Source organism: Ixodes scapularis, unplaced genomic scaffold (genome assembly GCF_016920785.2).
Source record: "Ixodes scapularis isolate PalLabHiFi unplaced genomic scaffold, ASM1692078v2 PGA_scaffold1__304_contigs__length_218370807, whole genome shotgun sequence".
Lineage (NCBI taxonomy): Eukaryota > Metazoa > Arthropoda > Arachnida > Ixodida > Ixodidae > Ixodes > Ixodes scapularis.
The window spans coordinates 35,871,193-35,894,974 of NW_024609846.1; the positions used below are offsets into that span (position 1 = coordinate 35,871,193).

The 23,782-nt window shown below is 46.9% G+C and overlaps 1 protein-coding gene across 1 annotated transcript in view; it reads right to left on the reverse strand.

The window, feature by feature from the left end:
• LOC115316322 (cytochrome P450 3A41) overlaps nucleotides 1-23,782 on the reverse strand; it is a 45,540-nt gene that overhangs the window by 4,490 nt on the left and 17,268 nt on the right. The window contains exons 8-11 of the mRNA XM_040216519.2: nucleotides 22,036-22,151; nucleotides 18,906-18,981; nucleotides 17,199-17,356; nucleotides 6,153-6,241 (exon numbers count right to left, since the gene is read on the reverse strand). Of these exons, the coding sequence (XP_040072453.2) occupies nucleotides 6,153-6,241; nucleotides 17,199-17,356; nucleotides 18,906-18,981; nucleotides 22,036-22,151 (439 nt within the window). The remainder of the gene's footprint in view (nucleotides 1-6,152; nucleotides 6,242-17,198; nucleotides 17,357-18,905; nucleotides 18,982-22,035; nucleotides 22,152-23,782) is intronic.

A 23,782-nucleotide genomic window follows, 5' to 3' on the forward strand; every position in this document is an offset into this window, starting at 1 on the left:
CACCATGGAGCTTTCTTCTTTTAAGAGGAACCATCCAGCCAAGCCTCTTAGTTCAAGTAGCCTGGTGCGCATACGCAGCGTGGACATCCACCGAGTCGGACAATCAAGCACTGGTTTCTTCAACCCTAGCGTTCTGATCAAGGACACAACCAATTGGACACGTAGTCTCTTAACAAGCGCACGGCTTTCTTGAACAATGTGCCTTCAGCCCGAGCCTTTCAAGGCGTGGCTAACTGCCAGCTGCAGCGTGTGAGCGGCGCACCTTATCCCTTCTAGCGAGAAGGAATCATCAGAGAGTGCGCATTCAAGATTCTCAAGCAGAGATTGCAGAGCATGGGACTCAACTTCAGGGTCCCTGAAGCCGACCTCTCCTTCGGAGTCAGAACATTTCTTGTTTATTTTAGTGAGGAGACGAACAGCTTTTACCATGTTGGCACCGTTGTCTGTCGTGACGCTGTATTCCTAGCTGACGTTACGATTGAAGCAAGAGAGTGTATATATTACCTCGGACCTCAAATGTTGCCCCGTGTGCCTCTCAATGGGTTCTCTCTTGGTGTTATGTACCGAGCCGCCGGCAGGGGGACTAAGCAGCTGATGCCGAGAGCCTCGTGACAATCGCGTGGCAGCGAGACCTCGGGCACTTGTTCCTGCACGTGTCCTGGACCGAGAACCGCGATGGACGCACCGTCCACACTGCAAAGCTGGCAGTAAAGCTTGTATTTAACACTTGGTCAATGGCTTGAGAACGAACCCTCCCTTTTCAGCAAACTGCACGTTGATTCCAAGCAGGAAGCGGCCCAGTCGCGATGCGCAGTCGGGCTTCAACAAAGCATGCGGTTTTTTAAGGACAAACCTATTCCATCCTGCATCATCATCTTCCCGGGCTCTGTCCTTGACCAATGCAGCACTTATGGCACGCGTATTGCACAAGGCTTTTATGAACCGGGTCGATGATCAGGCGAAAGCCTGAGTCCTCGACGAGGCAAAATGGCCGTCCGTTCTCTGTCACTAGCTCGACGCAGCTTCTTATTATAGTTTCCTCCGTCATGTCCAGAAACAGCGACTGTGACGTTGTCGGTCGAAGCATGTTCCGTATATCCACTTTCCTCACCTTTGCTGCCGTGGACTGTTCGTGACTGTCTGTAGCCGAGCGCTTCGAGGACGCAGCATTCTCAGCTGCTTTCTCCGATAGTAGCTGCTCATGTTCACTTTTGTGGTGCCGCTGCATGCGGCGTTCCAAATCTGAACCATGATCTACAGAAAGAGCCTGCTGGCAGTTTCCTATTTGGCACACTGACAGGTTGGAGAAGATGTCACAGATGAAGGATCTTCTAACAGGATTTGCTTGGTCGCACCCTATTGCACTTATGATTTCATTCCAGGGCCTCAGGGCATCACACATGATGAACTGAAGGCCGCGTCTTTGACAGACAACTGAACATGGGGTAACAGACCGCCACAGCGGACACAGCGCAACAAGCGCAAATAAGGGAATGAGGAGGGATTGAAGCGACCCCCTCAGGGCCGAAACAGCCGGACCGCTAAGCCGAGGGTCTCGCAGAAAAGCAAGTAAGAGAGAAAACTGGCACAGAGTTCCCCGCTAAGGTAGGCTTAGGGTGACCACCCGTCCCGCGACTCGCAGGACTGTCCCGCATTGAGGGCTCGTGTCCCGCGTCCCGCACGAAATTCCCAAATCTTCAAAATGTCCCGCATTTCACATTGTCGTAAAACTCACGACGCAGCTTATGGCGCTGCCGAGCAACAGGGCGCAAAGAAGAGGGGAGATCGCTGGTGAATGTGTGAATCGCGATGGTACACCATTTTCTATCCAAGCATCGTGGGAAGCGACCGTCGTTATTGCAGTCGATTTTATGTTTTCACCTCAGACAATGTCACTTGTAGTGAAAATTATTGGAGTTTAATTTCCGCAATACAATTTGCAGCTGTATAATATTGCTTTCAGACAAGACACTGCAGGATATCAAATGTGCTCGCAGAGCCGCATTTCGTGGCATGTGTTGATAACTTTCCTCGAATAGTTATTTTTTCCATTATGTTTTTTTTAACCTGAGACTGGTGTAGAAGGCGAAAAGCAAAGTTTCCTCCACCTGCCCCATTCTCGGGTAAAAGGCAGCATGGTAAATTTCCATCAGCCCGACTGCGCACTGAGTTCTTTTTTGCAGTTGCCACAGCCGAAGTATATAGCCGTTCTTCTCTTACCCCCCCCCCCCCCCCCCAGGTCAGCGTGTCCTGCATTTCGCTAGAGGGAAGGTGGTATCCCTAGGTAGACTGCAGCGGACGCTAGCAGCTCGCCTAGCATATCCAGTGCTAAGAGCCTATATTCCCGGTTGAGCAGCGACGCGCGGAACGTGAAGTCTCTTTGTACGATTATAGAGCGCTGAATTCTGAGGATGGCTCGTAGGATTGGCCGCGGTTCATCTTAGGTTGAAGCTGAGCATATGCAACGAGCGTCGTCGCGAAGCCTGGCAGTTCGACGATGGAGCCATGGAGTGCCTGGTTCCAGATTTGAAGCGCGAGGATCTGGTAGCACAGAGCAGCAAAGAGCCATTTCTCGGTGAACCTGGGCGTCAGTGCACTGCTTTTGCAGCGGCGAGGACTAGAAACACACTTTCGGGTCCTCGCGTCTCGCAGCAGCGTCTCGCGGCAGCGGCGAGACGCTGCGTTTCGGCGTCTCGCCGCAGCGGGGCGCCCGTCACGTGGCTCTCCTCTCATCCGTAATGTGCCCCTCTACCTTTTCCATTTCGGCGGCCACTTTTTGTGGCGATCTGCCAGGCTTTGTTAGTATATAAAAATAGGAGGCTATGGCCTGAGAGTCTGGATAGAGCGGCGGCAACTCGCGAGGCGCGTTTACCATCCGCTGTTCGTTAAGAAACAAAACAAGAAAACGAGAACGCACGTGTAGGGTGCGTTTCTGTCTTCATGTATGTTAAATTGTTCATTCACTCACATGTGTTTCTTCTGCGAATGTAAAGGGGAGGTGGGGACTTCGTCAAGTACCGACATGCTGCTTTTTTTTTCCTGTTTGAAAGCAATGTTCAGAAGAGCTATGTACGTGTTGTGATGTTTGCGTTTCTGAGAGGGAAACGTTTCGATCCTTGCTGTTTCTGCTACCAGAGATCGAAGCTGTTCTGCTGTTTTCTCTAGCTCTAACTGTTGATCGAATCCCTCCTCCCCAACCCGGTGCTAGATTTTTTTTTTTTTGGCAGATTATTAAATACGCTTAGTTATTTTAAAAGCAGATTAGATGGCAACTAGTACAGGTTCTAAAATATCCATCGGCCTTTGTATCGCTCTCTTATCCGATCAATTGCACAATGATATATCAAGGAGTTTAAAGTAAATTGCACATAACTCTACAAAATTGAAGAAAAGAAACGCCAAACAAATCTCGAACTGAACGCCAAAAAAAACAAAAAAAAAACAAGGAGAGGTATAGATTACACTGGGCGTGTTTTCTATACCTCTCTTTGTCCTTGTTTTTTTTTTTTTTGGCGTTTAGTTTGCGATGAAAAACCAACTAGCCCAACTCACCGCTTTGCCACCAAACAGGCTCAATAATTGGTCCCTTTTACTGACGTACGAATTGGGTATGTTCTAGTGATAAATTTCATTGATGAACCATTTCCGGTCCCCAGGGAAAGGTAGGGACGAATGTGGGCGTTTATTAAAGAAATACATAACACCACAAATCCCGGAGAATTTATAGTCACTGTATTCATTTCTTTTGCATTCTCGAGACGAACTTTATTAATTATTAAAACGACCGTTTTGTGAAAACCTGACAATAGAACTTCAAAGAGCTTTCCGCTACCCTGCCGTAAAAAACAGTATAACGTTTCGCTATCTGGATCATGCAACAGGAAATCTAACTGGATTTCTTGCTGAAAACTTGAAATCCAGTTTGCAGACAAATGTTTGCAAACTGGATTTCAGGTTTCCGGCAAGAAATCCAGCTAGATTTCCTGTTCGCTCAGGTTCGCGCGAAAATAACGTGTTTTCTTCTTTTTTTTCGGTTTGCGGTTTACGGTTTGGGTTCGGTTCAATACCCCAAATAGAACCTAAAACTACTGGTATAATTATTTTATGTTAAAACTACGAGGGACGTAATCGCAAATTACACTTTCGCAATAGCCCCACGCGGCCCTTGCCTCCTGCTGAGCGGAGGCGAGGAAGGAAAGAGAAAAAAACTAACAACAGTGACCTTGACAATAGCGTTTCGGCTCCTTTGACGATGTCACGACGTCGTTAAAATGGCGTCACAACGCCTAACGTTGACGTCACGACACTTTTGGCAGAGAAGGGTGGCAGGAAGATTCCCACATGAATTGCGGCAATCGCTTCACTTTTTTCTTTCCGTAATAAATATTGTTTATTTTACTTCTGTTCAATTTAACAGCAAAAAGTGATTATATAAAATAAAACTCTACGAAAGGCCGTTCTTGATTTAGTTTTCTAGGCGGTTTCCAACTTTTATTTAAGAACATTAAGTAAGGATTTCTTTTAAAAAGTGACCTAGCACCCATTCAATTCCCTGGTAAATTTAATGGAGAATCTGAATTGGTGTGTAGATCTCCGACGTCCCATAATGCAAGAATGTGTATACAGTTTCCTTGCTAAATATGGCGGTAAAACTGTCGTCACATGACCTCAACACCAATGCAGTTTCTCCGCTAAATTTCGCGGGGCAACTGTGACGTCCCATAATGCAACGTGCGCGGTCATGCCGACGGCGACGCCGAGACCTCTCACCGCGGAAACGGGCGCCTGAGAGTTCAGCTGCGCTCGAAGAAAACACGTGATATAAAACTAATGAAAAATGCCACTGTTGCAATTTTTTACTCTCGTCTTTAGTCCCTCTGTAAACGTAAAGTTTGCTCCCCCAATGCTTTGTCCCTGTCGGATTAGCATGTCTACCCTATTTTCCGGGCTATAGTCCTCACCCGGTGCATAGTCCGCACCCGGTGCTTAGTCGACACAAAAATTATTTTCATACACAGCACACCTTGACAAATGCCGGCTTTCTCAGCTTCCAAAAAAGCCTGTATTATACATAAATCATCATGAATACACTCTTTCATTAACAAAATTCGTCACGTCTTTTCGTACGAACGATCTTGAAAATTATAATTCCTGTATAATCCGCACCCGTAGATAGTCCCCCACAGCCTAAAATTCCAGCTTTTAAACATAATAGTCCGCGAATTATAGCCCGGAAAATACGGTGCAATGAAACCATGAGCGCACTGGAGCGTTAAATTACCACCTGGAGTTAGGCACTTTCAGCAGTAAAGAATATCAACAGCGAAATATTCATGACTATTCCTCTGAGACGTAGTTTTAGCACAAATAAATGATGTGTGCGAAAACGAGACGTCAGGTTTTGTTTCTTTTTCTACCACTGTCAGAATATTTTCCTCCTTCTACACCAGTCTCGGATTAAATTCATCGTGATAAATTATATTTTCATTATAATCGACACAGATTTTTTGTTCTTGTTGAAGGGGTGACTATTGTAAGGTTGTCACCTCTTTCGACAATTACAAATTAAACATTTAATGATGTCTTTAAAAAGTTAATTACCGGATTTTTGTTAATGAGCCATTAGATTTTCGAGGATATTCCATTATCTCATATCCGCCTAGCCAAATACACACGCCGTACAAGCACTGACCATAGAACAGCTGCAGCCTTTTTTAAATCGAAATATTTTGCTAAATTAAAAATACAAAATAAAAACGTGATGCACAAAAAAAGTTCCTGCAAAACTTTTTGTTCGGGTTGGCCCTGGTGAAGTGTCCAAAATTATGGATTGTTTGGGCGTTGAGTCAGTGAAAAATCGCGTATAAATATTATTTTGACGGCTCAATTCAGAAACCAACAACGCGTTCCTTGCAAGACATTGTTAATTCTAACAAAGGAAGCGCGGGAGGAACCTCTCATTCACGCCGAAATCGCCAACGGTATTTAAGTGACAGAGGTCTTTTTTCGTAATAAAGCTCTGAGAGACTCCAGACATCTTCTCTGGTATTCGATCCCGCCACCTAAGATTCCACAAGTCACCTATTCGTCAAGCGAGTTCCCTTCGTTTTCGCCATTTTACAGGTTATGCATCTCAAGAGAGGCACACTTACAATGAGTCAGGTGTGTACAAACGCAAAGTCTCGTTGATGACAGCTTCCAGATATGTCATGTCCTTGAGAGATTCGTAGGTGACGCCATTCTGGAGAAAGGGGGCGATGCTGTCTTAAGCATATACGCATCATTTGTGTAATGCCCGTTCTACATGATTGTAACCAAGCATTAATGATTCTATAGGCACACGCCCTCCCCATTTTCGCAATCACGAGGCCAATGACAAAATGACCTTACTTCTTTAAATGATTTCATAATCTAGCTCTCCAAGTGTACAAATATAGCTTCATTAAAGTTTTCTTGGAAGAAGCAACTGCAATGGCAAATCTAAAGGCGATGCAGAAATTATTAACACTCAGGAAGATAATACGCACTGCCCCAACTTTTGCTCTTTTGTTTTTCCGAGAAACGGGGCTTGTGTGAATACTTAAGTAGCTGAAAACTATTCGCGGGGATTTTACTCGAAAATCGAGAACAATTATTGCCCGTGACATGTATGCAGTGTGTGTGGATGTAAACAAAAACAAATCCGAACTTCCGGGGGTGTATGTTACTTCCTTTTGGCTACCGTTTCTGCTTGTTTGAGACTACACGCAGGGATAAGCGCACACTTCGAAAGTCTCCCCCCCCCGTGGTGGTCTAACCGCGGTACCTCCTGAAATTTACTTGTACGAAATCGACATCCTTTCCTTTTCCCTTGGGTGAAAAGAAAGGGCACGTGTTCCTCAAGGAAATGACAAATCTGCCGAAGGTATCATGGGCGCATCTTCACGCCTACCGATTCCTCCAGCCTGGTTCATATACCCTAGAATGAATTAAAACCTACAAATCCCTAAAGACATTCAGCTCCTTCGTGCACGATAAGGCATCTGAGTTATATAACCTGCTTCTACCAGGCGTAAAAGGTACGCGCCCAGCTTCCCCACAGGGGTCCCCGAGCCGGGTCGTGGTTTTAGCGGACAATCTTCCAAAGCTTTTATCAAGCGTTATATGTCTCATCGTTCAGTCGACCTTCAAAGACCTTGAGAAAAAACACGTCGGCGACACGAAAGGTACCAAAATGAAAGCAACTAATGAAACGGCTCCAAAAGTGCGCCGTCAGAGAAGGAGCTGTCTTGGGAAGTTCGCTATCACCGGGACCACAGCCGACGCCACGATCTGACTGAGCCAATGAAACGGCGCCAAACGTGTGCCGTCAGAGAGCGCGTTGTCTTCGGAGGTTTGCTATCATGTTTTACATCGGCCCTTCGGCTCTCACCTTCAAGTCGTCTTAGGGATAACACAACAGACACTGTGAATGTACGCTTCTTAAAGCGCGACGTTTGCCTCTGTACGAATATTTTAGTGTTTTGACTTGCTGGATTTGATATTCAGCGTTTCTTTCACAGGTTACCATGCACACTGCATTTGCACGTGCCGTGATGGCCTTCTCTTTACAGAGATGTTCGGTCGAGACGCCGCAGCGCCGGCGCTGAATTCTCGCGTTTGTCACGTGGCGCCATCTGTCGGCAAGACATCGAGGCTACCACCGTCATAAGACTCATATCGTCCGAGATCCCGAAGCGAGTGCGAAAATGATTCTCCAGCCGTCCCATTCGTGCGGAGAGAGCGTAATCGAAAAAAAAACAAAAAAAAAAGAGAAAAAGGCGGCGTCTCTCCGCGGGGAGGCGCCCTCAACACAGTCATCGACAGCATGGTGTGAGGAAGAAGCGTCCAAGAAAAAGTTTTGTTACATCGTGTTACTGCAGCTCCTACTTAAAGATTTTTGTGTAGTGTGGTAGAACGGTGAATAACTGCTCTAGGGAAGTATATGGACAAGTTGTGATGCCTATTTAATTTGAGATATTCATCCGGATAACGTAGCGGCTAGCGCTACAAGCGCGCCTTTTGATATATTTGACTGCAATCTGTAGCGTGTGTGAAACTCACGAAAAACATTACCTCCTACATAAACAAATTTGGATTCCCCAAAACAAAAATAATAATGCCCCACTTTTTTCTTTCTTTTTTTTAAATCTCCGCACGTTGTTCGACGTAGCTTTTGGGCCTCAGCACGTTTAATAGTATATAGTGCAGTCCGTGCTGTCCTGATTTTAAAATTGTTAATATTTAACGCAATTAACGTGGGTCACAGTGCGGCGTTGGCGTCTACTAGAAGTACCTTGAAGACGAGGTCGTACGTTTACTCAGCTTTTTCCCTAAGCCGAGGAACATGCCGCGCTTGAGGCATCTATATCGTCGGCGGCCGCAACGTCAGTAGTAGCGAAACATGGCCGTCCACGCCAGTACACCCCAAACGAACTAAGGGAGCAGAAAAACGACATTTGTGTTTTTGCATTCACAACTCATAAGAAGTGCTTAGTGTCCTTAGAATATTTTAGACATTTATTACTATTTCTTACGCCGTTCATGGGGATCATATTGCTGTGTTTACTTCTACTAGAAGCACCTTTAAGCCGGGGTCACACTGATTACACATCAAACAAAAGACAGTCGGCTGATGTCAGTCACGACGATAACCGTGGTTCGAATGCCACGTGCCAGGTGTCCCCTTGAATCCGTTGCCCCCCGGCATTCGAAGCAAAGATTTGGTGGTGATTTGCGTTCGAATCTGTTTCCAGACTGTCTTTGTATGATGTATAAGCAGTGTGACCCCGGCTCTAGTCAAAACATTGTAGGTACTGAATCAAAAGGTAGTGCGTTACCTTGTAAACGTCTAGTTTTTGGCACATTTAGCACAAACCACCGTGGCCCGTTATGCACATTGTGATGTAAGTTAATTGATATGCAAACAGACAATAGGGTCTCAAGAAAAATAACTCTGATCTATCTATAAATTCAATCCTTTTCCGTCTTCCAACCTACTTTATTTAAATATTCCAAGCCTTGAGATTTCAGATTAGACGCGATTTCCCCCCGTTGTTTGACGTAGATTTTTGAGGCTGAGCACAAGGCTTGATACTACAAAAGTGCAGGACCTCGTGTTGACCTTTTTTATATCTTGTTATTGTTTATTACGGAAATTATGCAGGTCATACTGTAGTTTGCTTGAACTATAAGCATGTTTAGGGCAGAAATTATGGCGGCAATGCGCGACACGAATTGGGGATGCGGGCACTCGTAACGCACAGATGGTTTACGCCGGTCAGGGTGCGCATTGTGTAGGCGCGTACATGCACGTGTTGATGGGTGCAAGCGATGGCATGTGATGGCGGCGGCGCCGGGAACGAAACGAACGCAGCGCCGCTAGTGCTCTGGAAGAGCACTCGCTGCACACACACGTAACCGTGCAAAAATATATACGCGCACACAAACATGCTTCAACATCTGTTCCTCTTTCAACACTGTGATTCCTCTTTCAACCCCCCCCCCCCCCCCCCCCCCCCGAACAAGCTTCCAATAAACATGCCGCTAAAAAAAAGATAATGCTGGCTTGTCCCGCCGCTTTATACACCAACTCATGTTTACAAACAAACCTGAGCGCCCGGAGCGCCCCTAGCGGACGTCACCGGCGCCGCGCATGCGTGATGGGGGTGTGGGCAAGAAGCTCGCCGTCGCCCATAAACAAACCATTGAAATGCGATGTTGTCGGCGTCGGTGTGAGTCGCCGCGCTCTTTTTGGCGTTGGAATTGTTGATTCTGCGTCCTCCTAACGATGTCTGACTACTTGAGCGGCGTCAGCGAAATTAACGATGCTCGTTACACCGCAAAACTTCGCGTGAATAATCTGACATCTGGCGATTCATTCCGCCTGGACGCCGCAGAATGTACGCTGAAGCCTGATTCACATTATGAGGTTTCGCTCACAATTTTCAGTGGCGACGTCGCTCGGGCCGCAAAAGCGTGAACCGTAGCTGAGACGGTCGACGTCGACACTGAAAATTGCAAGCAGAATCTAACCAAGTGAATCAGGCATAACAAGTTGGTGATGGCCACTGGTAACAATGATCAACACCTCCTTGTATCTACTGTTTACGTCGAGCCTGCTTACCAGCCTTCAAACTTAAATCTTTTCAGGCCTGCACTTACTTCTTATCGCAAGTACCGGGCCCACGTTTGGTCTACGGGCCGGTGTCCTCTAAAAGAGCAGGCGACAAGCAGAAACGTTTGAAAGAGCAGACGACAGTTCGAACGATCAGGCGACCGTTTGAACTTGAAGACGCACTAAACGTAGTCCGCAGGTGGTCCGTTCAACTTGACGGTTTTCCGGCGTTCATTTTGGAACAAAACAAATAAATCTGATGGCCAGAAGTATCCGTGAATTCAACCCAAAATGCTTCCCGCCCAAGCAATCGTCGTCCGATGGCGTCTCGATTTCCCTTTTCACGGCACATATCCACGTTCTCGGACAAACCGAGCGCATGAAGACTGACCTTCAAACCTTTCTCGACCCTTTTGGTACAGCCCCAGTCGCAGCATTTCGACAAGAAGGCAGCTTTTTGTCTGGTTCCTTTCAAAACAACGCAGGAATACACGTCTCACATGGGCACTTCCGCCCACAGCCCCGGACCGGAAGTGCGTCCGACGCGCCACCACCGCGCCGTGACGTAACAGAGATGAGTTCGTGTATAGACTTGAATGCGAGGCCCGCACTCGTCCCGGGCCCTTCATGAATGCGGCCGCGAAGCCCGAGCCCGGTGCGTGGCCCGCGGGCTGGCCTGTACCAGTGCAGATCTCTACCTGCTACGCTGACGGCTCGCCCCTTTATTATAACTGGGCGGACATCACCACCTCTCGCGGCGAGCGACGGAGTTAGCGCAATTACACTCGCACATGAGACGGCCGGAGAAACCTTCGTGCGCGCGGTTCGCTATCATCTCGATGACCATTGCTGGATTGCCCATTCCCGCTCCCCGAAAGCGGCCACCGGACGGCCATCGTGCATGGTATATTTTTGTCGGTTTGCTAGCGTTTCGCTGCGGTTTTCCAGCTTGCTATAGACACGTTTTCTACTCGTTCGTCGTCATTCGCCGAAGAAGTGTTTTTTAAGACTCTGTGTACCGTTGAGACGTGCCGTTGTGAACACCTGGAAAACTTTACGAAACGCAGTGTCACAGGAAAAAGGCACAAATCGTCAAAAGCAAGTTTAGCCGGTCTGTTGGCGTGTTGAAAGCTTCCTTGGCACGCCGAAGTGCCGTGTCTCTGTGCCTTCGCACGCTTGGATACCGACCAAGAATCGACGCCGCGTGGATGTGTTTTGCGAGTGCAATGTGCGTGAAGCCGTACGTACCTAAAGGTACAACTCGTGCGAAAGCAAGAGTCGCCGGTCTCGCGGCGTGGTCAAAGCTTCCTTGGCACACCGACTGCTGCATCTTTGTGCCTTCGCACGCTTGGATACCGATCAAGAATCGACGCCGCACCAAAGTTTTGAAGGTGTGACGCGCGTAGATGTCTTTAAATCATATATATTGCGGCCACGGAGTTCCGGATCGTCCAGGTGTTGCGGTGAGCTGCTATCAATAAAGGGAGGGAGATATGTACGTGTTCTTATGTACTATTTACCACGGCTATGTTCCAAATCTGCTTTAATGGATCACATGGGAGCACGAATAGAGAAAGCTGCGGAGCAAGGAGGGTTTTCGAAGGCAAAAGTAGAAGACGGCGATAATGAAAATCTGAAGCGCGGCGCTTACGGTCGTGTGCAATCTGTTGACCAATCACAATTAGGCGAGCCGCGCTCAAACGTCAAGTACAATTAAGAAGGTTGATAATGAGCCAGCACTGATCAGTGATGAGGAGCTGTCTTACGCAGTATTCTGTAAATCGCCTATGGACGAAAAAAAGACGTACCTTCCCCCCCCTCTTCCGTCGCTACTGGACGCTGGAATAAGCTCGTTCCTGGACCGCGAGTGCCGCAAGTATACAGTCGTCAGAGTAAATTAATACGCTGATCCAGAGGCACATACGGCTTCACGCACATTGCACTCGCAAAACACATACACATGGCGTCCATTTTTGGTCGGTATTTAAGCGTGCGAAAGCACAGAGACACGGCGACTCGGCGTGCCAAGGAAGCTTTGAACACGCCGCCAGACCGGCGAAACTTGCTTTCGACGTGTTGTGCCTTTTTCCTGCGACACTGCGCTTTAGTAAAAATTTCCACGTGTTCACAACGCCAAGTCTCAATGGTACACAGTCTTGAAAGCTTCTTCGGCGATTGACGAAGAACGAGTTGAAAACGTGTTTATAGCACGCTGGAATACCGCAGCAAGACGCTAGCAAAACGACAGAAACATACCATACACGATGGCCGTCCGGTGGCCACACTCGCGCTGCAGCGAACAAGCAGGAAAGCGCGATCCAGCAATTGTCAGTGAGGGCTGTACAACACTAGAGCGCACGACACTTGAGCGCCGACATTAGAGCGCCGACAGTAGAGCGCCACGACGTTAGCGACGCGACACTAGAGCGCCGCGACGTTAGAGCGCGCGACACTAGAGCGCCGCGACGTTAGAGCGCGCGACTCGAGAGCGCCGCGACGTTAGAGCGCGCGGAGGTCGCATCGCATTTTGGAACGGGGAAGATTATGGGAAGGCGCTCGGCTGCGGGAGCTAGTGAACAGCTGAGAACATGGTGGCGGCCAACCTCGTCGGCGGCGCGGAGAGCGGTCCCGTATGGTCGCCCGCAATTTTTCCCCGAGAGCTCCGAGCACTGTAAAGCACTGCATGGTAGCGCAGAACGAGCAGCTCCTATACCTCAGTGCCGTTCCTGGCTGCACAGGAGCCTTTCGGACTCGGGGTCCGGTTGGTCCGGTCGCGGCGAGTTCTGGCGCGGCGAAGCGCGGAGGCTGCGGGGGCTTCCTCAAAGCGAGTGCACACACGTCGCCTTTGGTCCAGAGTGACCCGGCGGCCCGGCTTCGAGCCCGAATCGCTTGGGGTTTTGATGTCTCTTCCGTCTCGTAACTTTTTCCACAGCACCGAAGACAGCGGGCACGATCTTTACGTTCACTGAACGCGTCGAAAGGCCTCCGGTGCGATGCACCGGAAAACGTGGTAAGGCTGGTGCCGGAACTGCATAAATTTGAGCTTTGACACGGCGTGGCGCGCCTTCGTGTATTTATTTATTTATTTAGTACATACTGCGGACTTTTCGAGGTCCAAGCAGGGTGGGCGGTAAACATATATAATGCTACAAAAAAACAATGGTTGCGCATAAAACAAGAAAGCAACGGTGGAAAAATTGCTGCGCAGTAATACAAGATATACAAAATATACATATATCAAAATCTAGTAAATCACAAAGTTATAACAATGACCCATCGAAATATACTCGGTGCGCATTCATGTAAATGTTGCCGCGTCGGCTTCGTTCGAAGAACGAGTGAAGTCGATGCGCTGAAGTCGCTTTTATGTAAGCGTGGCTATCTATGCGGTGCTTGCACTCCTCGCGACTGTTGATGAATCTGCACCGCGCCACCAACCCGTGCTGCTAAAGCGCCGTTACCTGCAACCGAGTAGGAACAAGACTCGTCGCCTGTACGCACCACTTCTCCGCTTGTCGGTCACCATGTTCGCTTTTTTTCTTTCGGCTTTGGCTCGGGTGCGGAATCGGCCGAAAATCAGACTCCTCCAAAAGCTCGCTCCTCCTCGAAGGCCAGACGTCATAGCAAGGAGGTTAGAAGTACTAGGAGGGGGCACGTTGCAGTATTGGTGAAGCCTAGTCATAAAAAGTTTAAACGATTCTGTGCCCAGCGTGACCGCAGATCTCCTTTGCGATTGGTGCGCGTGACATGTCACGTGCGAGATGGATGGTTGATTGTAGGAGGATCCCTTGCAGGCTTGCGCGCGCTCCGTCCGGTAGGTTTTATTAGATCGAAGGCTAGGCTGTGGTGTATTCTAGTGCACCATAGCTAGACGAAGGCTAGCTACGGTCACGTGATGTGGTCACGTTCGCCTGAGAAGTGAGGAGAGTAAGGAGAAAAATGAGAAAGAGGCGAGGCGTCAAGGGAGCATGGCTTGTGGAGGCTACGCGGACGACGTCATGCCCTCTCCTACCCTTCTATTCTCCATGCGTCATAGCGAAGTCAAGCGGCCATTGGAGGCGTCCGCGTTTCTCCTTCGGGTGATTGACAGGCCCCGGCGAGGTTTCAGCGAAAAATTGCTCCAGAAGCGAGGACCACGCGCCACTTATTTCGAAGGAGCGCCACTTTTTCGGTCGCGTTCAGACGGGGCATCTGTTTCCCGAAACCTAGTTTCGCGACAAGATTCGCCATCAAGGTGCATCGTTTGAATAGACCTTTAGAGCGCCCGTCACGAGAGCGCACAACCAGTCTAGCGCGAGTACCCCGACCAGACCGACCACTTCTTCGGGCATCGCGTGTTTTATGTACAATTGGCAGGGTTGTATGCCGCGGAATTTAGAAATGACATTGTGAAATGAGTCGACGAAATGTTTGCATGTGACAAACCAAGATGTATTACAAAACGCTAACAGAAAAAAAAAAAAGAATATCTGTAGCGTGCATTTTTGCGGAAAGAAAAAAAAAAAAAGCATTGCCGGTGATCTAGCCAAGATCAGCTGCCATGTTTTTCTCTAACTTTTAACTTTTTCTCTAACGTTTTCTAAATCAAAGAACTAATGAAGGCTTCAATAGTTCGTTGATTTTGTATATCACAGATTTTCAGGAGAGGTTTTCCTGTATCCCTTAAAAGGCTGGAAAGATCTGCTTGCGATAAAATTGCGCTGAGCTTTCCTTCGATGAGTTTTTTACAGATCCATTTTAGCGGTGATCTTTCTTCATTACCGACATCGACGTCAGAATACCATTTAAGCTTATGCGAGGGGTGTCTAAATAGCCGCCAAATAGATCGGAGCTCAAATGCATGTCAACAATAGACAAAATATTGTAAAAATTAAACTATTTATAGAATATCCGAGAGGCGCACCGCAGCACTGTGAAGAAATCTTAAACTCGCTGCTACACTCAACTGCAACCTTTCCCGGTACCAATATGCCCCAGCCCACTCCCCTGCCCCCCCTTCTCTCCAATCTCAATAAACAATTGGTTAGAAAGAGTCGTACCCTTTTTATTTTTATTAAAGGCATAGTTAATGAATAAAAAAATCACCAATGGTTCACTCCGATGAGTCGCACAATTTTGTTCTGTCTGTGGAGCCGCAGGTACATCACACATTTTTCGGTGTTTGCTCAACTGGGGTGCGCTCTCGTGTCGCGCGCTCAACTGGTCGTGCGCTCTCGTGTCGTGCGCTCTAGTGTCAAGCGCGCTACTGTCGCAGCGCCCTCGTGTCGTGCGCTCTAACGTCGGCGCTCTAGTGTCGCGCACTCTAAAGGCGCTCTCCCGTCATTGAGATCTGTGGCCAATACCATCGTTTTCCGATCACCGAGGCTCAGCGGCGTCGGTGGCGTCCCTTCTTTTGAGATAATCGAAATAACTTCACTTGTCACATTCTGTTCGTACCGGTACGCACCGGCAACGGAAACGCACGATCACTGGGCATTTCTAGAGTGTAGCTCTGTATCGAACCAACAGTCGTCGCGCACCCACCCAAACATAAGGTAAAGATAGGGGAACCGGAAGTATTTCTTTCTTCCCTTCATGGTGGCCGAAAGTGGCGCGCATACCCTGTAGAGAAATTAAAAACTAGTACAGACATAGGCAATCGTTAATTCGTTGATTTTCAGCTATATGTTATTCTCTCCCCAATCCTAATGTAAACCGTCTCCATAAGGAAAAAAAGGAGGCCCCATTTCATCCCATACTGCAGGCATACCTGATTACCGTATTATACGTGCTTTCAATACATGCCATTAAGGCCACCGATGTATCTTCAAGAGGGTCCTTGTTGAACGTTCAGTCAATCTGCTCTGCGCCAATTTCTAAACTATGGCCACTGGCATTTTAAGAAACGCAAGCCTTGATTTATTGTGTTTCCGCTTATTGCTTCGAGAATCGCCGCAATAATTATGACTTCCCAACAATTCGGCGAGCAAGTATTCCAAAGTGCGTATTTTGTGCAATGGAACGAAAACGGGAGCACGCTAGTCAAAAGGCGACGTAGGGAACGCGCGATGACGAGGCAGTCAAGCGCGTATCGCCATTGGTTGAGGTCGGGAGGAAACAAAAGCACGTAAGCGCGTATTGTGGGGAAAACAAGCCAAAAAGGAGACGAACTTGCAGGCCGCGTAGTCTAAGTCTCGATACTTGCCACGCCCCAGTTCAGTAAATGCGAGATATAACAATTAAAAGTAAGCGATATAGCTGTTCTTAGTGATGTCTATTTCATGATGTTTCCGAATTTTTCGAGAGAACACGACGTGCACTGCACAACAAGGTTCAAGCGAACACGAGAACCGACTTTTTTTTTTTTCGCTTTCGAGGTTTATAAAGAGATTGTGTTAAGGAGGCGCCAAGGTTTAATCCTTAGGTTTGAGCCCCAAAGAGCGCTCACAACCGGACGACTAGTTTTGATGATGCTCTTAGAATTGACAAAAAGAAAAACAAAAACAAAACGTCAATCGGTAATTCGTACATCCCGTGTCGCTCCGTGTACATAGTACACTCTAAAAAACGCCCGTGCGTCTGCTTTCCTGCACAACACCCGGAGTGCCAATCACCGCAACTTACGAAGGAAGCTCAGGGAATGACAATGCCGAAACATATGTTTAGACTAAAAAACGCAGTCTGAGTTGTGACATTAAGCAATGCAAGCATGACGTTTTGCATTGCTTAATGTCACAAGACTGCGTTTTTTAGTCTAAACATATGTTTCGGCATTGTCATTCCCTGAACTTCCTCCGTAAGTTGCGGTGATTGGCTCTCCGGGTGTTCTACGTGAAAGCAGACGCACGGGCTTTTTTTAGAGTGTAGAAAAACTTGATTTCTGATGTCTTAAACTAATGGTTGTTGTACTAACGTAATTACAAACGCCGCTTTTCCAGGGGACCTTGGGGCTTTGCTATAGCCTTAGTTGCTTCTGGACGGAAAACCTCACGATTCCTTTCTTTTTATTTTAAAGGTAATCATCGTTCCCATGCTCTTTCCGACGCTCGAACGAGTATATCCTTAATGCTAATTGTGAATTTACCTGTTTTACAGCATTGTCGATCTCTTCGATAACCTTCTCTTGACACTCCGGGTGCAGGGCGAGGGAGTAGGCCGTCCAAGTCAACGTTACCGTGAGGCTGTCAGTGCCAGCAACGAACAAGAACATGCATTGCGCAGCGATGTCGTTTATTTCTGATTCTAAAAGAAGAATATTGGGAGAATAAGTGCACACGGCATCGGAAGCATTCGCTCACAGTGTGTAAATTGTCTGAATTTGCATAATGAACGACTGTTCTTTGGCACTTCCATGCTCTCGAAGCTTTACAACTTGTGAAATATGAAACAACCGGAGATGGACGACAGTGTACGCGGCGCGAAATGTTGAGGGCCTCTGCAATATTAGATTATGGAAAGCAATTTGAATAAAACCATTATAATTTACAAGCTTTTCTCACTTTCCTCTGACAGACTAGTTCTGGAGTTTGGACGAACCTGAAGCATCGAACAAGACCTTGACTTAGAAATTGGCGACCTGAAAGAGAGATTCCCAAGCCGCTGATGATTTCTCCCTTTTCAGATCTGTGGTGCATTGACATCATGAATTCGTAGGGTTATGAAAACAACTTTTCATACATTGACAAGCGCATCCTGTATGATGTTCTTTTTATATATTTTAAGACAATGTGCGAGCCAGATACCTCAAATGTCAGGGGCTACTGCTGGAGACGTTTGAGGTGATCTTCAATATCGTCCATCACAAAGCACACATTTTCTCTGAAGTAGACCACCAGAAAATTGATACGTTTGTCATTCCTTCTTACTTTTTTTATCTGTATATACAGTTAAAAAAACTTGTAACTACACTAAGAGTGTTTGCAAACTGAAATGGTACGCGTGAACTACCGGCAGAGACACAGCGCGGTCGCTCCTTTAGAAGTAACGACAAACTGTGATATAAGCTTCTTTTCTTAAAGTCCGACGACCAGACTCGAGATTCTGCAAGGCAGAAAATCCTACTCGCCTTCGGGGAGAAGGAAAGAAACAACGGTGGACAGGGTGGAAGGGTGGAGAGCAGGAAGCAGGGGAAAAGTGGAAAGCGCGAACTTGTCGGTTTTAATAGTCAGCACCATCCAGTAGCTGCAGCACCAATTATCTGAAACCGCCGTATTTTGGGCACTAGCGCTAAGCGTGAATTATTGGACAGGAGTGCTAAGTGGTTGCTCGGCGTGGACACGTGCTAAAACGTATTGGACACAAACACCGTGTCAGCTTTGGGTGTGGACTCGTCCATAGATGACACGCTTCGCGCAGGAGTCGATGCTTAAACACGGTGACCGACAAAGACTGCTTGATGCGCGTTAGTATGCTGAGAACGAACGGGCACGGGGAAATAACCCTCTCTGTAAGCTCGCCTAATGCGCGAGAGTTTAAAGTATTAATTTCTAAAGTTGTTACGCGTAGTTTGATTTTATGGGGTGCTACCCCACACTGATTCGAATGTGAATGGTGACACCAGGAACAAACCTTCTGTCAAATTAGCACGGTTGGCTGTGCGCTTCCCTCGCACTCCCCTGGACGGGTTTAATACGGCCAGGAATACGTAATTTCGTAGCACATCTGTCATGTATTTCAAGCCTCCGGGCGAGGCCACTTGTATCTGTCAATTGTTGCTTCGTCGTTCCAGTTTACTTTGTCCAAGAGCGTGCGCATTAAGGGCGCTTAAATAAGTCAAGATAAAATTGCAAACCGGATATTTTGAAGTTGTGGGGGCTCCGTCCACTCATCACAGCATCGAGGCAAAGTTGAAGGACATCCTCAAATTTCTGGAAAAACAATACCCAAGAACATTATTTTGCCGTCTACGCAAAATATCAAACGGAACGATACAAGTCAAGTGAATATTGTCACGAATGACGAGGTGACGAACAAGGAATAACTGAGGGAAATGAAACGTTTAATGGGGCGAACTTGTGCCTAAGACAAAAGGAGCAGAAGATAACTATAGAGCGTTGCCGGCGTCGAAGTCGGCGTAACAGCAAGATCGGACGCTGGGGCGAGACTGACTCCGGCTCGCCAGGTGGAGCCCCTTTTGTACACGCGTGGGCTTCTGGAACAGTCGGCCTAGAAAATTCATCGCGTTGAACATTCTGACCTAGAACAAGCAACACGGTTCTCGAAACATCACTTTACAGAGTCAACAAAGATGTGTACCCGCGGCGAGGCATCGAACCCTGGCTTATTGCGAGGAACGCAGGCGCGATAACCGTGAGGCCATCAGCGTCTTTTTTATATATATATATATATATATATATATATATATATATATATATATATATATATATATATATATATATATATTTATTGCAATGAGAAAGCCAAACGGTCAAATTATTTAAAGAAGCTCCACAATTCCTTTTTGTAGAGTAAATTAAAACCCTCGCATCTTGAGGAGCGGACGAGAAATCCCTAACCAATCGGGTTTCGGCTCACCATTCGAAAAAATATTTTGCACTTGCCTTACTAAATTAAAACAGTAGTATTACACCTCTTTCGCATTAACGTCTGCATGACGGACAGCCATGCGCCACCTCTAAATGCTACACAATCCTAGTAACATAAATATTTCATAAGACACATCATTAGCACCATCGATGTTCAAAAACGAATGCCAGATTGGGTGATGCTCAACTCTTTTTTCAATGTGCGCTGGAGCACATCCCAAAAAACAAGTACCACGTCAAAGCAAAGAATAACTACGTGTTCGGTGGTTTCAGGCTTTTTCCATAAGATGCAGTCCACCGTCCACGGCACATTCAAGTTTTTTTCCTTTAACCACACCTTGACTGGCAGTTTATTAGAATGCAAAGTGAAAAATAAAGTTTTGACCGACGGCGGTACACAGAGGCGCTTGACACGCTTTAGCACCTCCTGGCCCCCAACGCTCGCGACAGCTCTGTACAGTGGGGTTGGAAACAAAATAATCGACAAATCGCGCAGAAGCGTTTTCTTAACGACGACAGACAGATAGTGAAAAAAAAAAAGCAGACAAAAACAGCACGGTATCGACCACCTCATTCTGAAATCCCACGAGTCTGCCTGGTTCGCCACCATGGGATGACAAAAGGAAGGATGGCAAAAAAGGAGACAGTTTTGTTTGAAACTGTGTACGAACAAAAGGATGTTCTTACTCCCGCAGAAAAAAGGAACGTGCTACCAGCTGTCTCGCAAAAAGATGCGAGAGTCCAAGTCCACCGTGAAGCACGCGATGGAAAAATTTGTCTTGCATCATCCGTTCCCTAATGGCTCTCCAACTAAACGTAGCAAAAACCACGATGAAACTTTTGTACATTCATTCGAGCACAATGTATGGCCTGCAGGACATACCGTGACTTTGAGATTAGAAAAATATTGCACACTGTCACTCGCGTAAAAATGGACAGCTCACGCCGCTTCGAGCGGAAAGCGCGCCTGTACAGGTCGGTGGTGACTCCCGACCAATAGGATATTTTTCTCGGTAGCAATTTAGTGGCACCTCAAGGTAAGCACACGGAACACGATTCCAACATTGGCCCTCAATCTCTGAAGGCGTTGAGGCCACGAGCGCGCTGCCTGCTTGGTCAGGTGCGCGCTCGGTAATATGTAGTGGTCAATAGAGAGTTTTAGTAGATCGTGTTTTCGGGTCACGCTATTTGTGGCGGGAGCTCGCGCTGCCACTCTGATGCATGCTCTGAAGCGCGCGACCGTAGCAGTAGCGGGCCTTTGGAAACGATCTACTAAAACTCCCTAATACACGCTATCTATATTGTTTCTTATTAAAATGTCATTGACTATCATTAATCGAATTCTTCTCATTGACTATTTACAATTGCTATCGAAAAATATTTAAGTCATAAACTTCGTTGAAGACAACCTAAAATTCACGCCGTCGGATTAATATGAAAATATTCGAGGAGGTCGCTACAGCACTGGTAAAGTTTTACAGCAGAATGCTACGACATCGGTTACATGGTTGTACTTAAGTGTTTAATGTGTTCATTTTTTTACAGTTGAGCAAACTGCGTTAGATTGATCAGATCCACATGAAGCATGCAGCATAGTTATACCGTTCATAGTTGTCAAGAGCAGTCAACAGTGAGCTTGTGATCTCTCTAACAATAGGTTTATGTTTAATCAGAAGGCGCAGGGGGAAGGATCTCAGACCGACGTCACTAGGACATTAGAGCATCTTTGGCGTAGTTCCCTTTCTTGCTTATCCCTAAAAAGAGGCATTAAGACAAACATGGTAATGCTAGTTATTTTCTCGCAATTATCAGGGCATAAATGCGGAAGTGCTGCGAGGCAAAATGTAAGCGCTGACATCGGTGGTGCCGAAAGAAAAAAAAAAAGCGAAGTGACAAAACACAATCGTTTTGCATAGATGCGCCGAAGTTACTTATAGCCCAGGGTGTGGTCCGAGCACGTAGGGTCCCGAACATTTTATAATCGCTCCTCGGCCAACGAGACTAAGAAATTCGCCGTTGAAAACGCCAAAGAACAAATCACAACGCTAGAAACGCGAACCCAAAAAGCCCCACCAGCTGTCAGTCACAATAACAAGGCCAGGAACCGAAATTGCGAGTGATATTTTGATTTCCTTTAGCGTCCATGAATAAACGTAGCGAAACCACGATGAAACTTTTTTTCTCGGAAGCACATGCACCGATGTCTTTAACGTCCAGCGATCTTGCTGGATCCCCTGGCGCAACCGACGTCTGTTTTCTATTTCCCGCCATTCGGAGGCGGATGAAATCTGTGACAACAGCGCGGACACTTTCCTTGGCATTTATAACATGGACTCTACAAATAATTGATGCGCACGACACGCGAATTAACGTTACCTCTTTTGAAGCGCAGCGCTCACGCGCCATATGTGTCGTAAATTCTTTGACGTATTCGGTGCCCTTCTTGCTCGGAAACTCCAACGGAAGTAGTTTGAAGACTCTTGACATGGTGACTGCGTGTGAAGGTGAAAAAGAATTACACGAGTGTATTGCTCGCCAAATTGTGTTTACTCCTCAAATGATTAATAAACTTAGAGGTTTGCTTATCATATATTCACCCTGCTTGTATCGTAAATTGTCCTTCGACGTTCTTATCTGCTAATGCTGAAATCTCATAGGCTGCTCATGATAATCAACTGCTCGAGCTTCAGCACCTCATTTCAACGCATACCCATTTTTCTTTTTCTCTTTGGGGGGAGGGGGGAGGGAGGGGAGGGGGGAGGGGGAGGAGAGGAGGAGGTAATGCCCCTGAATAAGAAAGGTAGCGACATCTTTTCCCTTCTCCTTAGACGCGCACACCTTTTATCTTTATGTTTTGTTCGTTTACACCCACGCGTCGACTGTGGCGCCGCCTAGATCGCTCCAAGATAGCAAACGTCCTTCCTATAATTGGTTTATACTTGAGTCAGAGCGCAGTCAAGGGCTGAAAGACACGCAAATGCATACATACAGGATAAAAGCGCACTGTCACGGTCCACCAGCCGCGAAGGTGGTGCTCAAAGAAAGACGATGAAAGCACTGACGTTGCACAGTCGGCGTTATTTGATTGGCGACATGAGCTCATAGCATGCACTGCGCTCCGACAGAATATGCATTCCTTCTCCCCCCTCCTCCCTTATGCAAACTCTTATTGTTATATTTTGCTCCTTCGCGCTCGCGCGTCGACGTTAGCGCCGCCCGAATCGCTCCAAAAATAGGCGGCATTCTTCAAAGGATGTCGCTACTTTTCTGTATACAGAGGCTTTAGGAGGAGGAGGTGGTAATAAACAGGCAGATTAATTTATAAGTACGCTGTAGCCTGTAGGCAACACCTCCGATAAAAGGAAACGGGTGTTCTGAATGTTTTATATCAGCCATCAGAAGCCAGCTCGAGGCACAGAGGGAACACGACGAGGCTATGCCAGCGTTAGGCTGGGGCTCGTGTTCAATCAATCACCGCCTCGCCCCCCCCCCCCCCCCCCCCCCAACTCCCCATTTGCAATTTTTAAATAACCTGCGCCGCAGCTATGTAGTTACTCAAGAAAAGTAATCGATCGCAATTACTATCGCTCAAAACGTACTCAATCAGATTACTCGATTACTCGAGACGAAAAGTAATTAACCATTTCTCAGAAAGGAAAACCGTTACTTTTCCAAATTACTTCGGGTTTTCAGAACGACAGATTTTTCTGGCGATTCGAAGACGGGTCTTTTGTACTCTTTACTATTGGATTAGAACCAAAGAATTATAAACTACACATCTTCGTAATCTATAAATATCTGGTAAACCATATCTTCCCGATGGAGACTTATGTTCGATGAATCTTTGGTAGGAAACTTGTTCAAACAGGACGCTATAAAATTAAAAAAAAAAAAATAGAATGGCACATAATAACGGTCGGAAGCAATTTTAGTACTCCAAAAAGTAACCAGAGAAGTCTCGTAATGGCTTTATATATAAATGTTTCCGAAGGAATACAAAAATTACTCCAACAAGTAATTTGATTACGGACACGAACACTGCAGAGGACGAGGACTAGTAGATGAAGTGGACAGCAGGGACGAGGTCTGTTTAACCAATTCTAGCCCACCGATTCATTTTATA